The 14741-nt window shown below is 51.1% G+C and overlaps 1 protein-coding gene across 14 annotated transcripts in view; it reads left to right on the top strand.

The window, feature by feature from the left end:
- The window catches only part of LOC118386605 (afadin-like), a 129838-nt gene that overhangs the window by 64920 nt on the left and 50177 nt on the right, over positions 1-14741 (top strand). For 9 of the 14 annotated variants that reach the window (XM_052523542.1, XM_052523550.1, XM_052523544.1 and 6 more), the window contains exons 6-14: positions 388-545; positions 1427-1514; positions 1738-1896; positions 3573-3617; positions 4439-4533; positions 4663-4916; positions 10281-10350; positions 13141-13232; positions 13778-13839. In XM_052523542.1, coding sequence (XP_052379502.1) covers positions 388-545; positions 1427-1514; positions 1738-1896; positions 3573-3617; positions 4439-4533; positions 4663-4916; positions 10281-10350; positions 13141-13232; positions 13778-13839 — 1023 coding nt within the window. The remainder of the gene's footprint in view (positions 1-387; positions 546-1426; positions 1515-1737; positions 1897-3572; positions 3618-4438; positions 4534-4662; positions 4917-10280; positions 10351-13140; positions 13233-13777; positions 13840-14741) is intronic. The other 5 variants (XM_052523552.1, XM_052523545.1, XM_052523554.1 and 2 more) reach the window with 1 other exon arrangement.

Here is a 14741-nt window from a genome sequence, read left to right as displayed (position 1 = left end):
CCTCAGATGTTATGTAATCTGGAGGCCTGAACCATAAGCCCTCTGGCCTGGTCTGCTGGTTCACTCCCAGCTAAAATGCCATCTATCTGACACGGACATAAACCCCCTTCCCAGTTCCTCCTCAGTCTCTCTCTCTCTAGTCCCAATCCAGAGGAGTAAATCCCTGTGTGAAATGGGCAAGCGTCCTAGACCTACATCCCTGTCTGTTAACTCCGAGTCAGTGTGTAGTCTGATAGAGAGAGAAAAGAAAGTGTGTGTGACAGAGTGCTGATGGTGAGGTATGCTGCTATATGGAATACTCCTGCCAAAGGAAAACAAAATATATTGAGTACAGATGTGGCATAATAAAATGAGTGTTTAACTCCAACTCCTGCTTCTGTCTCTTAGGGGGGACGTTGAGGATCTATGCAGACAGTCTGAAGCCCAACATTCCTTATAAGACCATCCTGCTGTCCACGACAGACATGGCAGACTTTGCTGTGGTGGAGGCCCTGGAGAAGTACGGCCTGGAGAAGGAGAACCCCCGGGAGTACTGCATCGCCAGGGTAAGAGTCCGGACCCCCCCCCCATCCCTTACCAAGAACAACTAGACCTTACTCTCCCCCCTGTTGGAAGCCAACTGTGGTCCTGGAGAGCTTTCATTCCGACCCAGCGCCATCCCTCCTGTTTCAGCTCTGAGTCTCATCCAGCCATCCACACTCTTCCTAGTCGTCTGTCAGATTCAAGCAGGAAAGGGACTGTTGGCACAGTCATCTGTTTGGTTGTAATTAAATTGCATTTCTTCAAAGTGCCAGGCCAGCAGGTGTGTGTATAGAGTCCTGGGCAGGGATGACAGAGTAGCAGCAGAATGGCAGGCCTAATCTCTCCTGTCACCATGTGACCGACATCTCCACGCTAAAGCGCTGACCTTCGCCGCCACACGCCTCCTATCCCTGCCGCCTGACAGCTCCAGTCACAGCCAATCCCATTCAGTTCCTCCTCTCTCCAGCCGTCCATCCGCCTCTGTTATACATCTGTCGTTAATATATACAACATCAAACTGCTGTGACCAGACATGGACAGCGCATGTTTCTCACCAGTGTCTTGTGTTGGGACAGTCAGTCATTACTACAGCAGAGATGTGAGGGAGAGACAATTATTAGGGAGTGGAGGAGGGAGAAGGGGTTGGACGGGAATAGAGGGAGAGGTCATGTCTGGTGTGTGCAGGAGACATGGAGGGAAGACCTACCAAGGGAAAGCAGCCACCTATTGGCTCATGTTCTAATGGGCAATAATCAAATGGTTTGGAACACATCCTATGTACACCCTATATACGCTACACTATATTTAAGCCATGGTTGTATGGTCACAAGTCGATGCATGTTGATATGTCACTCTTCCAGTTGAACGTGTGGTGGTTTTACGGTTGTGTTTTGTGGTCCTGCAGCACACAGATGACAAGTCTGGGAAGGAGATCGTCCTGGACGATATGGAGTGTCCTCTTCAGATCTTCAGAGACTGGCCCAACGACCGAGGTAGAAGTCTCAATGAAACGTGCAGATCTAAAGGGAGTTGACCTTACAAGAACAACCAAAAGCCAGTTTTAACCCACTTGGTTGTTGAGGTTTTTGTTCATACGTTTTTTCCCCCCCGAACTAGTTCATTGTCTTTGTGTTGTGTTTTTATCTGACGTCCCCGGTCTGTACTGCCCTCTCCTGGTAGCTCTGGGTCATAACGCAGCTCCTTGTGTTGTTTCAGGAGCCCTCGTGTTCCAGCTGAAGAAGAGACCTCCAGACTACGTGCCTAAGAAGGGCCGGAAACCAGAGGACAAGGGCCTCAGAGGGAAGGGCATGGACGGGCCCCTGTACGGCTCTCTACCCCCAGAGAAACTGCCGTACCTGGTGGAGCTCAGCCCAGGTGCATCTCACACACACACATAGATACAGGTAGACAGACACTTGAAGATACACACATTCCCAGCTGACTCCGAACACAAGAGAGCACAGACATTCTGTAAGGAAGGCCCAGTTCTACTCACATAGCCAACAGAACCGTGTAATGGCTGTGTGATTGTGCACTGACATTCACACACCTGTAGCGGCAGTGTAGGTAATATACTGAATGGATCAGACTTGCTGATGCCCTGAGAACTCTCTGTAGTCTCTTCTAACAAGGTGAGTGAGTGGGCCTTAGAAGCATCTCCTGCCCAGTTTATTGTATCACTCCACCAAGAGAATACATCTGGTCTAAGTTAGCTAGTCCTCAGATGTTGTGTCCAGTAACTTGGCCAGTCCTCACTGCTGGGCTTGGCCCTAACAGCTGCTTGTTACCCTCCATGCTCCCCTCACCAACCTATCACCCTTACAGTTAACTAACCCTGTCTCTCAGAACCATCTTAACCCCGTCAGAGATTTATTTAGTAGTTACAAGTTATTCAGGTATCTAAGAGATTCGGTTTGAAGGTTTGAGATCCGTTTGAGTGCATTGCAACAAAAAAGAGCATGTCTCCCAGGCGAGGGTTTTCTTCTTTCCGCATGAGGGATTCAAGGTGTGTGTTGAGTGTTTGGGGGAAAGCTGTGTGTCTGTGTGTGGAAGTCTGAATTGGGTGTGTTTGGACTATTTCCCTGCATGTTCGCACAAGTATGTGTGTGGACTCTGGGGTCTGTGTGTGGACTCTGGGGTCTGTGTGTGGACTCTGGGGTCTGTGTGTGGACTCTGGGGTCTGTGTGTGGACTCTGGGGTCTGTGTGTGGACTCTGGGGCGCGCGTGTGGACTCTGGGGCGCGCGTGTGGACTCTGGGGCGCGCGTGTGGACTCTGGGGCGCGCGTGTGGACTCTGGGGCGCGCGTGTGGACTCTGGGGCGCGCGTGTGGACTCTGGGGCGCGCGCGCGCGCGGACTCTGGAGCGCGCGCGGACTCTGGGGCGCGCGGACTCTGGGCGCGCGCGCGCGGACTCTGGGCGCACGTGGACTCTGGGGTGCGTGTGTGGACTCTGGGGCGCGCGTGTGGACTCTGGGGTGTGTGGACTCTAGGGTGCGCGTGTGTGTGGACTCTGGGGTGTGTGTGTGTGTGTGTGGACTCTGGGGCGTGTGGACTCTGGGACTCTGCGGGTGTGTGGACTCTGGGGGGTGCGCTTGTGTGTGGACTCTGGGGGGTGGACTCGTGTGTGTGTATGTGTGGACTCTGGGGTGTGTGGACTCTGGGGCGCGCGTGTGTGTGTGTGGACTCTGGGGCGTGCGCGTGTGGACTCTGGGGGGTGTGTGTGGACTCTGGGGTGCGTGTGTGTGTGTGTGTGGACTCTGGGGTGCGCGCGTGTGTGGACTCTGGGGTGTGTGGACTCTGTGGTGCACGTGTGTGTGTGTGGACTCTGGGGTGTGTGGACTCTGGGGTGCGCGTGTGTGTGTGGACTCTGGGGTGTGTGGACTCTGGGGGGGGGGCGTGTGTGAGGCGAAGAATGGCGCTGCATTTTCTCCTTGCTGCAACATTTTCACCCTCTGCTCTGTGTGTGTGTCCTCTCTCCTGGCCTCCTCTGGCATGGTGTTTGTTCTGTCTGTCCCTACTGCGGCCGCCTCCTCTGCATGTCTGCTCACCTAGGGAGGGGAAATCACTATGGCTACTACACGTATCAGCACCTGGAAGGTAAACCTGCCTACCCACCACACATGCCTGTCCTCCACTCTCATCACCAGACCCATCTACTGCTGTGTTTCTCTGGAAACAAGCTGGCTTGTGGTAGAAGTTGCCCTTAACTACAGATCTAGGATCAGATTACCCTGAAGATTGAGTATTCTATTTTTGACCGATATAGTGATGGAAAACGATCTGATCGTATCAGTGGTTAGGTTCAACTTCTACCCACTCTCAAAAGTTGACCTTTGACACAGATCTAGGATCAGCTTCTTCACCCCCAAAATGCTGACCATAACTATTGTGGGGAAATGGCACAAAACAGATCTGAGATCGGTGTCTATGGGCAACTGAATGCTACTTTCCTGAATTCCTTTTTACGCCATGATGCAGCCAATCAGAGGAGTTCCTCACTGTCTAGGGCTAGCCGCCTGAAGGCAGCTCCTTTGCTCCAGGCCACGTTTAAGGCCCATGACTAATATTGTTTGGCTTAACAATAGCAAGTGCTTTTTTGCAAATGAGGATTTTCAAAACTAACAGAATTTTCAGAGGACGAATACATGTTAACTAAGTTCCTGCTTGCTTTTACTAAAATATGTGGTTTACTAATCAAAATGCACAATTGATCTGGTCTACTGGTAGTTGTTAGGAATACATGGTCTTGTATGTGTCTTTCCCCTCATGTGTGTGAGGTGTACGACTCAAATCCCCGCACTGTAGTGTGTGTCTCTCTCCTGCTGTGCTCTGTAGTGGGTGTTTGTGTCTCTTTGTAGTGAGTGAGTGTGTGTGTGTCCATATTGTGTGTACTGACTATCTCCTGGTCTCCACCATAGACGGCTCCGACTCCAGGGACAAACCGAAGCTCTACCGTCTGCAGCACAGTGTCACTGAGGTGGGCTCAGACACGACAGACGACGGCGCCATCCAGGTAAGGACCTGCCCTTGTGTGTGTGTGGTCACGTGCTACATTGACCTAGCTGTAAGTTACTAGCCTAGACTGGACTATAAGTTAGCTGAGGTCAAGGATGTTGTGATACCAAGTGTATTTTGTCTCCAGCTGTTTGGTCCAGGTATCCTGCCCCACCACTGCAAACTGATGCACACAGAGGGTCTGGTGACAGTGACGCCACACAGTCTGGAGGCTGAGACCTACGTGGACGGCCAGCGTGTCACCGAGACCACCGTGCTGCGAAGCGGAGCCACACTTCAGTTCGGCGCCTCCCACGTCTTCAAGTTTGTGGACCCCAGCTACGACCACAGCATGGGCAAGGGAGGTCCCGGACCGATGATGAGAGGAAGGCACAAGTCAGGGTAGGTGGAGTGACAGCTGTTGACACAGGTGGGCACACACACACTCACTTGGAGGCTAGGGATCTCATCCCAGTGGGGATAGCAGGAATGGCTTTGAATGAATAGGCCCAGGGACAGGAAGCCGTGACCTGCTGAAACCAGTGTCATCAGACTCAGGATCTGTCTCTCAGCTGGGTGACAGAGGAGCACGAAGGTGGCTCTCATCTCAGTCCTCTGAACACACCAGCACAGCTTGCTATTTACACGTGCCAGCCACCAGAGATGATATCAGGTGCAGCCTAAACGGAAGCTGCAAAGCTGCAGCTGTCTCAAAGCAAAGCTGCAGTTGTCTCAAAGCAAAGCTGCAGCTGTCTCAAAGCAAAGCTGCAGCTGTCTCAAAGCAAAGCTGCAGCTGTCTCAAAGCAAAGCTGCATCTGTCTCAAAGCAAAGCTGCATCTGTCTCAAAGCAAAGCTGCATCTGTCTCAGAGCAAAGCTGCAGCTGTCTCAGAGCAAAGCTGCAGCTGTCTCAGAGCAAAGCTGCAGCTGTCTCAGAGCAAAGCTGCAGCTGTCTCAGAGCAAAGCTGCAGCTGTCTCAGAGCAAAGCTGCAGCTGTCTCAGAGCAAAGCTGCAGCTGTCTCAGAGCAAAGCTGCAGCTGTCTCAGAGCAAAGCTGCAGCTGTCTCAAAGCAAAGCTGCAGCTGTCTCAAAGCAAAGCTGCAGCTGTCTCAAAGCAAAGCTGCAGCTGTCTCAAAGCAAAGCTGCAGCTGTCTCAAAGCAAAGCTGCAGCTGTCTCAGAGCAAAGCTGCAGCTGTCTCAGAGCAAAGCTGCAGCTGTCTCAGAGCAAAGCTGCAGCTGTCTCAGAGCAAAGCTGCAGCTGTCTCAGAGCAAAGCTGCAGCTGTCTCAGAGCAAAGCTGCAGCTGTCTCAGAGCAAAGCTGCAGCTGTCTCAGAGCAAAGCTGCAGCTGTCTCAGAGCAAAGCTGCAGCTGTCTCAGAGCAAAGCTGCAGCTGTCTCAGAGCAAAGCTGCAGCTGTCTCAAAGCAAAGCTGCAGCTGTCTCAAAGCAAAGCTGCAGCTGTCTCAAAGCAAAGCTGCAGCTGTCTCAAAGCAAAGCTGCATGCACAGAAATTACATCAAAGACGCACGCGCGTGATCATCTTTCCTGATTGAGGAGAAATGTGCTGTTCTTCTCTCCGAGTCTCTGTAAGAAACCTGCGTGTTGAAAATGCCTCACCACTTGTATCTGTTTGCGTACACTTCAAACAGAGTCTGACATGCATACTCCACCAGACACTGGGGGTTTCTTCACGGGACCCAAACCAACAACGGATTGAATGCTTCGCTCAGTTACGTGTAGAGCCATGTCATGGTGGAAGGCTCTGCCACCAGAGGTTACTCAGACAGAGAACTAGTTAAAACACATTATCACAGCGCCGCTCCTTTTTCTAAAGATCTAATTTAACTGGCTATATGAATGTGGATATGAGTGGTAGGGCGTAAGTTGTGTTGTCTTTCGGTGTCTTTCCCATATCTCGTTTTTTAGAGCGTTGTGCGTTCGTCGAAAGGAGTGCACTATGAAGGGATTAGTGCCATTTGGAATGCAGACGTCTTGTAACCTTGTCACACCAGCCCATGGCCTTCCTGCTAGTCATTTAGGTCCAGAACTCTGTGGCCTCAGTACACCTCGGTGCATGGGATTTCCTCTGATAGTTGAAGCTTTGATCAGAGCCTATATCCTGTCAGGTATCCTAGCCACCGCTGTATAACTTCTCTCAAGCTGTGGCTTTACTGCTGTCTCTGTCTGCATCAGAGAAGTCAGTGCTGCTGAATTCCATTTCCAGGGTTCTGACCCTTCTCAAGGTCGTGTGTGTGTGTGTGTGTGTGTGTGTGTGTGTGTGTGTGATTGCCTGGGGGTGGGATGTGACTTGAGGCCTGGAGTTGACCACACCGCTGCCGTGGAAACAGATTCCACATGGACATGAGGGGGAGGAGCCATCTGAGCGCAGCAACTCTAGTTCTAATTTAACTCTGCAGAGAGAAGGGGAAAGAGAGGGAGCTGAAGAGAGAGAGAGGAGGAGGCAGGGAGAGTGTATTAGAGGAAGGGAGAAGAGGGAGAGAGTCCAAGAAGGAGAAAAGGGTAACGGGGGGAGTTATTGCAGGCGAGGGACTGATACATCTGGGCTGTTGTAGGGACTCTAATCTGGCTGGTTGGCTGGGGTGTGGCCTGAAGTGCCTTGTCGTTGAAGAGGGAGGGATGACCAGGAGCCTGACACACACATGCGCACACACACATATATACACCGATCACTGATGCAGCCTCCGTGCTCACTATGCACCCTACTCCACCCAGAGAGCGAGACCAGCACAGAGGGTACAGGAAGGGGACAGCTCTGGTGGGTCCGTCACTTGCCAGGTGAGTGAGACTAGAGGCTTTTATGGTAAAAATGGTAGTTAAGGGCCTGGGATCTCGGCTCTGTCCCACAGAGGAGGAGAATGTGTCAATTTAAGTGGACTTGAGCTGCGTCGTTCTCCAGCACAGAGGCTTGTACACTGTAATAGACGACTAGAGAAGGACTTTCTAGCCCCTCATTGACAGTAGTTGTATGAGGACTCGTCAAAAATATTGACCACATTAGCATGTTGTTATCAGTCGTTAGGCTTCTAGAGTGCATTTGGCGGTTGGAGACCGGCTGTGGCGTGTTGTTGAATTAGATGTGGTTTTAGCTGTCCAGTAATTCGAGGGTCATTAAGTCGGTGTATATCTGGGCTTTTAGTCGAATGACAGAATCCCCATGATGTTAATTTAACCAGCCACGTTGACTTGATGTGTAACATTTGGACTGAACGACAGGCTGGTTGGTGAATGAATTTACGGCTGTGGATGTAGCCAGAAGCCTTAATCCGCCGTTAATGCTGTGGCCTGATGCTGGAGAGGATTACGTCTGGGTGGGAGAGGAGAGAGGGAACGAGGGAGTGGGAGGAATTGTGGCAACGAGAATTGAAGGACTTCAGCTTTTGTGACAGTTCTGATGGTTCTGGTTGATTTCTTGCTTGTTGTACATTGGGTCTTTGCAATGGGACCTCATGCTTACATCCAATAATTCCATTGCTTTGAACACTAATGGAAATCAAATGACACCAAGGTAGTTCAAACACAGACTGTGGTTTGCATGATGTATGAACGTTTGTGATTTAAAAGGCTTTTGACTGAATAAGTGGGTACACAGTTATCCTGTATCAGTGCCCTATGGTCAATTACACAGCTTTCAGTGAGGGCAACTGTCACGTTTCCCTCAGGGCAGACAATATGGCTATGTTTCATCATGGGGCAGCATGGGAAATTCTAAGGCCTTTTCTTAAGAACAGACAGCTCTCTCACACAGCCACACTGTGTGGCTCCCGGCCTGTCATTGCATGTCACCACTAATGTGGTTAGCTGGATTTAATTCAAGTGTAGTGCAAGGGTATATTTAGATAAACATGTTCTAGTCATTCATTTGGAGTGATAAGGCCAATGAAAGGGAATTTCTGGCTTTCTGTTGATTGTCCCAGTCCTGGGATGGCAGAGCGTGTGTGTACGTACAGCATGTGACTGTGTGTGTGCATGTTTATATCAACTCAGGTCATTTCTTCTCAGTAATGGAAGTTCCCACCGCTTTGTGGCAGTTCTGTTCCTGATCTTATTGATGCTCTCTGTCACTCTCTCTCGCTCTCCCCGTTCTTCCCTCTCCCCGTCTCTGTCCCTCTCCCCCCGTCCGTCCGTCTCTGTCCCTCTCCCGTCCGTCTCGTCGTCCGTCCGTCTCGTCCCCCCCCGTCCTTCCGCCTCTCCCGTCCGTCTCCTGCATCTGTCTCCCGTCCGTCTCTCCCCCCCTGTCCGTCCGCCTCTCCCGTCCGTCTCCATCTGTCTCCCGTCCGTCTCTCCCCCTGTCCGTCCACCTCTCCCGTCCGTCTCATCTGTCTCCCGTCCGTCTCTCCCCTCTGTCCGTCCGCCTCTCCCGTCCGTCTCATCTGTCTCCCGTCCGTCTCTCCCCCCTGTCCGTCCGCCTCTCCCGTCCGTCTCTCCCCCCTGTTCCGCCCGTCCGTCTCTCCCCCCTGTTCCGCCCGTCCGTCTCTCCCCCCTGTTCCGCCCGTCCGTCTCTCCCCCCTGTCCGTCCGTCCGTCCGTCTCTCCCCCGTCCGTCCCTCCGTCTCTCCCCCCTGTCCGTCCTTCCGTCTCTCCCCCCTGTCCGTCCTTCCGTCTCTCCCCCCCTGTCCGTCCTTCCGTCCCCCCCCCCTGTCCGTCCGTCTCTCCTCCCTGTCCGTCCGTCCGTCTCTCCTCCCTGTCCGTCCGTCCGTCTCTCCTCCCTGTCCGTCCGTCCGTCTCTCCTCCCTGTCCGTCCGTCCGTCTCTCCTCCCTGTCCGTCCGTCCGTCTCCCCTGTCTGTCCGTCCGTCTCTCCCCCCTGTCCGTCTGTCCGTCCGTCCGTCTCTCCCCCTCCCCCGTCCGTCTGTCCGTCCGTCCGTCTCTCCCCCCTGTCCGTCCGTCCGTCTCTCCCCCCTGTCCGTCCGTCCGTCTCTCCCCCCTGTCCGTCCGTCCGTCTCTCCCCCGTCCGTCCCCGTCCGTCCGTCCTGTCCTCCCCCTGTCCGTCCGTCCGTCTCTCCCCCCTGTCCGTCCGTCCGTCTCTCCCCCTGTCCGTCCGTCCGTCGTCTCCCCCCTGTCCGTCCGTCCGTCTCTCCCCCTGTCCGTCCGTCCGTCTCTCCCCTCTGTCCGTCCGTCCGTCTCTCCCCCTGTCCGTCCGTCCGTCTCTCCCCCCTGTCCGTCCGTCCGTCTCTCCCCCTGTCCGTCCGTCCGTCCGTCTCCCCCTGTCCGTCCGTCCGTCTCTCCCCCTGTCCGTCCGTCCGTCTCTCCCCCTGTCCGTCCGTCCGTCTCTCCCCCCTGTCCGTCCGTCCGTCTCTCCCCCTGTCCGTCCGTCCGTCCGTCTCCCGTCCGTCCGTCCGTCCGTCTCTCCCGTCTGTCCGTCCGTCCGTCCGTCTCTCCCGTCTGTCCGTCCGTCCGTCCGTCTCTCCCGTCTGTCCGTCCGTCCGTCCGTCTCTCCCGTCTGTCCGTCCGTCCGTCCGTCTCTCCCGTCTGTCCGTCCGTCCGTCCGTCTCTCCCGTCTGTCCGTCCGTCCGTCCGTCCGTCCGTCTCTCCCCCTGTCCGTCCGTCCGTCTCTCCCCCCTGTCCCCGTCCGTCCGTCCCCTGTCCGTCCGTCCGTCTCTCCCCCCTGTCCGTCCGTCTCTCCCCCCTGTCCGTCTCTCCCCCTGTCCGTCTCTCCCCCTGTCCGTCTCTCCGTCCGTCTCCCTTTCTGTCCCTCGCTCCCGTTCTGTCACTTTCTCCTTCTCATTCTCTCTCTCTGTCCACCATTCACGCAGGAGTGTTTCTGAGACGACCTTTGACCTGCAAGGGGACATTCACAGTGGGACGGCCCTCCCCGCCAGCAAGGTACATTAACTACCCTGGTCCTCTGTATCAATGCGTGTCCATGTGTGTTGAAGTCAGAAGTTTACATACATGTTAGCCAAATACATTTAAACTCAGTTTTTCACAATTCTTGACATTTAATCCTAGTAAAATGTCCCTATCTTCGGTCAGTTAGGATCACCACTTTATTTTAACAATGTGAAATGTCAGAATAATAGTGATTTTTTTGGGGGCTGGGGTTTTCTCCCCCCCAGCTTTTATTTCTTTCATCATATTATGTTATGTATGTTTGGTAGAATTGCCTTTAAATTGTTTAAATTGGGTCAAACGTTTCGGGTAGCCTTCCACAAGCTTCCCACAAGAATTTGTGGGAATTTTTGCCCATTCCTCCTGACAGAGCTGGTGTAACTGAGTCAGGTTTATAGGCCTGCTTTCTCATACACGCTTTTTTAGTTCTGCCACACAAATCTTCTATAAGATTGAGGTCAGGGCTTCGTGATGACCACTCCAATACCTTGAATTTGTTGTCTTTAAGCCATTTTCCACAACTTTGTAAGTATGCTTGGGGTCATTGTCCATTTGGAAGACCCATTTGCTACCAAGCTTTAACTTCCTGACTGATGTCTTGAGATGTTGCTTCAATATATCCACATCATTTTCCTACCTCATGATGCCATCTATGTTGTGAAGTGCACCAGTCCCTCCTGCAGCAAAGCACCCCCACAACATGGTGCTACCACCCCCGTGCTTCACGGTTGGGATGGTGTTCTTTGACTTGCAAGCCTCCCCTCTTCCTACAAACATAACGATGGTTATTATGAACAAAAAATTATATTTTTGTTTCATCAGACGAGAGGACATTTTTCCAAAAAGTATGATCTTTGTCCCCATGTGCAGTTTCAAACCGTAGTCTGGCTTTTTTATGGCGGTTTTGGAGCAGTTGCTTCTTCCTTGCTCAGCGGCCTTTAAGGTTATGTTGATATAGGACTCGTTTTACTGTGGATATAGATACCTTTGTACCGGTTTCCTCCAGCATCTTCACAAGGTCCTTTGCTGTTGTTCTGGGATTGATTTGCACTTTTTGCACCAAAGTACGTTCATCTCTAGGAGACAGAACGCGTCTCCCCACAACCTCAAATAGTCACACTCCAAACTCCACTATGACCAAGGACACCAGAAACAAAATTGTGCACCAGGCTGGGAAGACTGTATCTGCAATAGGTAAGCAGCTTGGTTTGAAGAAATCAACTGTGGGAGCAATTATTAGGAAATGGAAGACATTCAAGACCACTGATAATCTCCCTCGATCTGGGGCTCCATGCAAGATCTCACCCCGTGGGGTCAAAATGATCACAAGGACGGTGAGCAAAAATCCCAGAACTACACGGGGGGACCTAGTGAATGACCTGCAGAGAGCTGGGACCAACGAACCAAAGCCTACCATCAGCAACACACTACGCCGCCAGGGACTCAAATCCTGCAGTGCCAGTCGTGTCCCCCTGCTTAAGCCAGTACATGTCCAGGCCCATCTGAAGTTTGCTAGAGAGCATTTGGATGATCCAGAGGAAGATTGGGAGAATGTCATATGGTCAGATGAAACCAAATTGGAACTTTTTTAGTAAAAACTCAATTCGTCGTGTTTGTAGGACAAAGAATGATGAGTTGCATCCAAAGAACACCATACCTACTATGAAGCATGGGGGTGGAAACATGCTTTGGGGCTGTTTTTCTGCAAAGGGACCAGGACGACTGATCAGTGTAAAGGAAAGAATGAATGGGGCCATGTATTGTGAGATTTTGAATGAAAACCTCCTTCCATCAGCAAGGGCATTGCAGATGAAATGTGGCTGGGTCTTTAAGCATGACAATGATCCCAAACACACCGCCCGGGCAACGAAGGAGTGGCTTCGTAAGAAGCATTTCAAGATAGAAAATCTTTTGGAGGGAGTTGAAAGTCTGTGTTGCCCAGCAACAGCCCCAAAACATCACTGCTCTAGAGGAGATCTGCATGGAGGAATGGGCCAAAAATACCAGCAACAGTGTGTGAAAACCTTGTGAAGACTTACAGAAAACGTTGACCTCTGTTATATACCCTTTGTTGGCAATGACAAAGTATTGAGAAACTTTTGTTATTGACCAAATACTTATTTTCCACCATAATTTGCAAATAAATTCATTAAAAATACTACGTGATATTCTGGATTTTTTCCCCCTCATTTTGTCTGTCATAGTTGAAGTGTACCTATGATGAAAATTACAGGCCTCATCTTTTTAAGTGGGAGAACTTGCACAATTGGTGGCTGACTAAATACTTTTTTGCCCCACTGTACATCCACAGGTACACCTCGTTTTGACTCAAATGATGTCAATTAGCCTATCGGAAGCTTCTGAAGCCATGACATAATTTTCTGGAATTTTCCAATCTGTTTAAAGGCACAGTCAACTTAGTGTATGTAAACTTCTGACCCACTGCAATTGTGATACAGTGACTTATATGTGAAATAATCTGTCTGTAAACAATTGCTGGAAAAATTACTTGTGTCATGCACAAAACTATAGTTTGTTAACAAGAAATTTGTGGAGTGGTTGAAAAACGAGTTTTAATGGCTCCAACTTAAGTGTATGTAAACTTCTGACTTCAACTGTATACCCCAGGTCGGGGTCGCCATTCCACTTTAGTCTGTACGACTCATGTCTTTTAAAAAAATGTGATTGCGGTGGGTGTGTGTGTTAGAGGGATGATAGTGCCATCAGCATCATTGTTGGGCTGCAGAACATTCCATCATACTGTGTATTGCTGTGTCATTGCAGAGCTCAGGGAAGCTGGATATGGAGCGTTCAGCCAACGGCAGCGAGAGAGGCATGGTCAAACCCATGATCCGCGGGGAGCAGCAGGACGGCAGGTGAGACACACAAAGTCAATTAAATCCTAATAGTTCGGTCAACTTCTACTAGAGCCATCTATGTGTTTGTTGTGGTGCTGCCTAGAGAGCATAACATCATAACTCTGTCACGCTCTGCCTGTCAGACACCGTATCTCCATCTGCACCTTGTGAGCCAGCCACAGCTCAATTCTCCTCACTGAGCTGTACTGGGTCCCCTCATCAATAATACAGACAGACCACTGAGCTGTACTGGGTCCCCTCATCAATAATACAGACAGACCACTGAGCTGTACTGGGTCCCCTCATCAATAATACAGACAGACCACTGAGCTGTACTGGGTCCCCTCAACAATAATACAGACCACTGAGATGTGCTGGGTCCCCTCATCAATAATACAGACCACTGAGCTGTACAGACCACAGAGCCCGGTACATACACTCACACACCGATATCTACGGAAACACACACACACACCCCTGGAGAGGTGGGTGTCGGTGGACAGCGGGGTGAACGGGCCCGACTTGTGCTGGTTCACTGAGAACCACCTCTGTCCTCCCCTCAGGTCCCAGGACATCCTGAGCCCAGAACTGACGCTGCCGGCCAGCATCGAGTTCAGGGACAACTGTGAGTACTGCAACCACCTTTTGTTGTGTCTTTCTCCCGCTTTGTGCCCTTCTTCCCCTTCCTCTCTTTCTGATACTTGGTGTGTAGTAAAAGTCATGATAACATAACTCTATGGGCCCATCCACACTCCATCTGAGCGATGCTTTCAGTGTCTATTTTAAACTGGAGGTCGTACCATAACTGCACTTAGCTAGTGTCTGAAAGATCAATGGGTGGAAAGTATTGGTTCATCGTCTGCTGCTGCTGCTAACTGGCTTTTACTGTTTTATTGAACATGGTCATGTTAACATTGAGTGAGAAGGTATTATGTAAAACTACGCACATTGTTAGACCTTAGTACCATAGAGGTTATATCTGTATGAATGCCTACTGTGAGCTGTGTCAACTGATGTGGTCTCTCTAGCGCTCTTGCTCTCCAGCGCCATCTCTTGCTAGCCTTAGCGCTATCGTACTAGCCCTAACGCTAGCATGGTAGTGCTAGAGCGAGCTGAAAAAGGAGCCGTTGGGCCTTCGCCAATTAGTGTTTTTGTTTTTTTTCCCTCTGGGTTTAATAAGTAAACAATTTGAACATGTAGTAATTTCTATCAGTTGTGAGGAATATTTCTCACATTAAAGGAGAAAGTGCCTCTGTTTCTACCTCCCCTGTGGTGCAGTGACCACATACACGCTCCTCTTTGGGTAGCCATTTATTTTTGTCTGCTGGTTTCTATTGCCAATTGGTGGTCTCTCAGCCTGTACTTGGGAAGGATCTCTCTCTTTATCTCTCTCTCTGTATTTATCTCATCTGTCTCTCTTGTCTCTGTCTCTCTCTCTCTCTCTCTCTCTCATCTGTCTCTCGCTCTCTCTCTCATCTGTCTCTCGCTTTCTGTCTCTCAATTCAATTTAAGGGCAAGTGAACTAGA

The sequence above is a fragment of the Oncorhynchus keta genome, chromosome 8 (assembly GCF_023373465.1).
Source record: "Oncorhynchus keta strain PuntledgeMale-10-30-2019 chromosome 8, Oket_V2, whole genome shotgun sequence".
Lineage (NCBI taxonomy): Eukaryota > Metazoa > Chordata > Actinopteri > Salmoniformes > Salmonidae > Oncorhynchus > Oncorhynchus keta.
The sequence above is the reverse complement of the archived record's forward strand: the minus strand, read 5'-3'. Positions and strand labels throughout refer to the sequence as shown.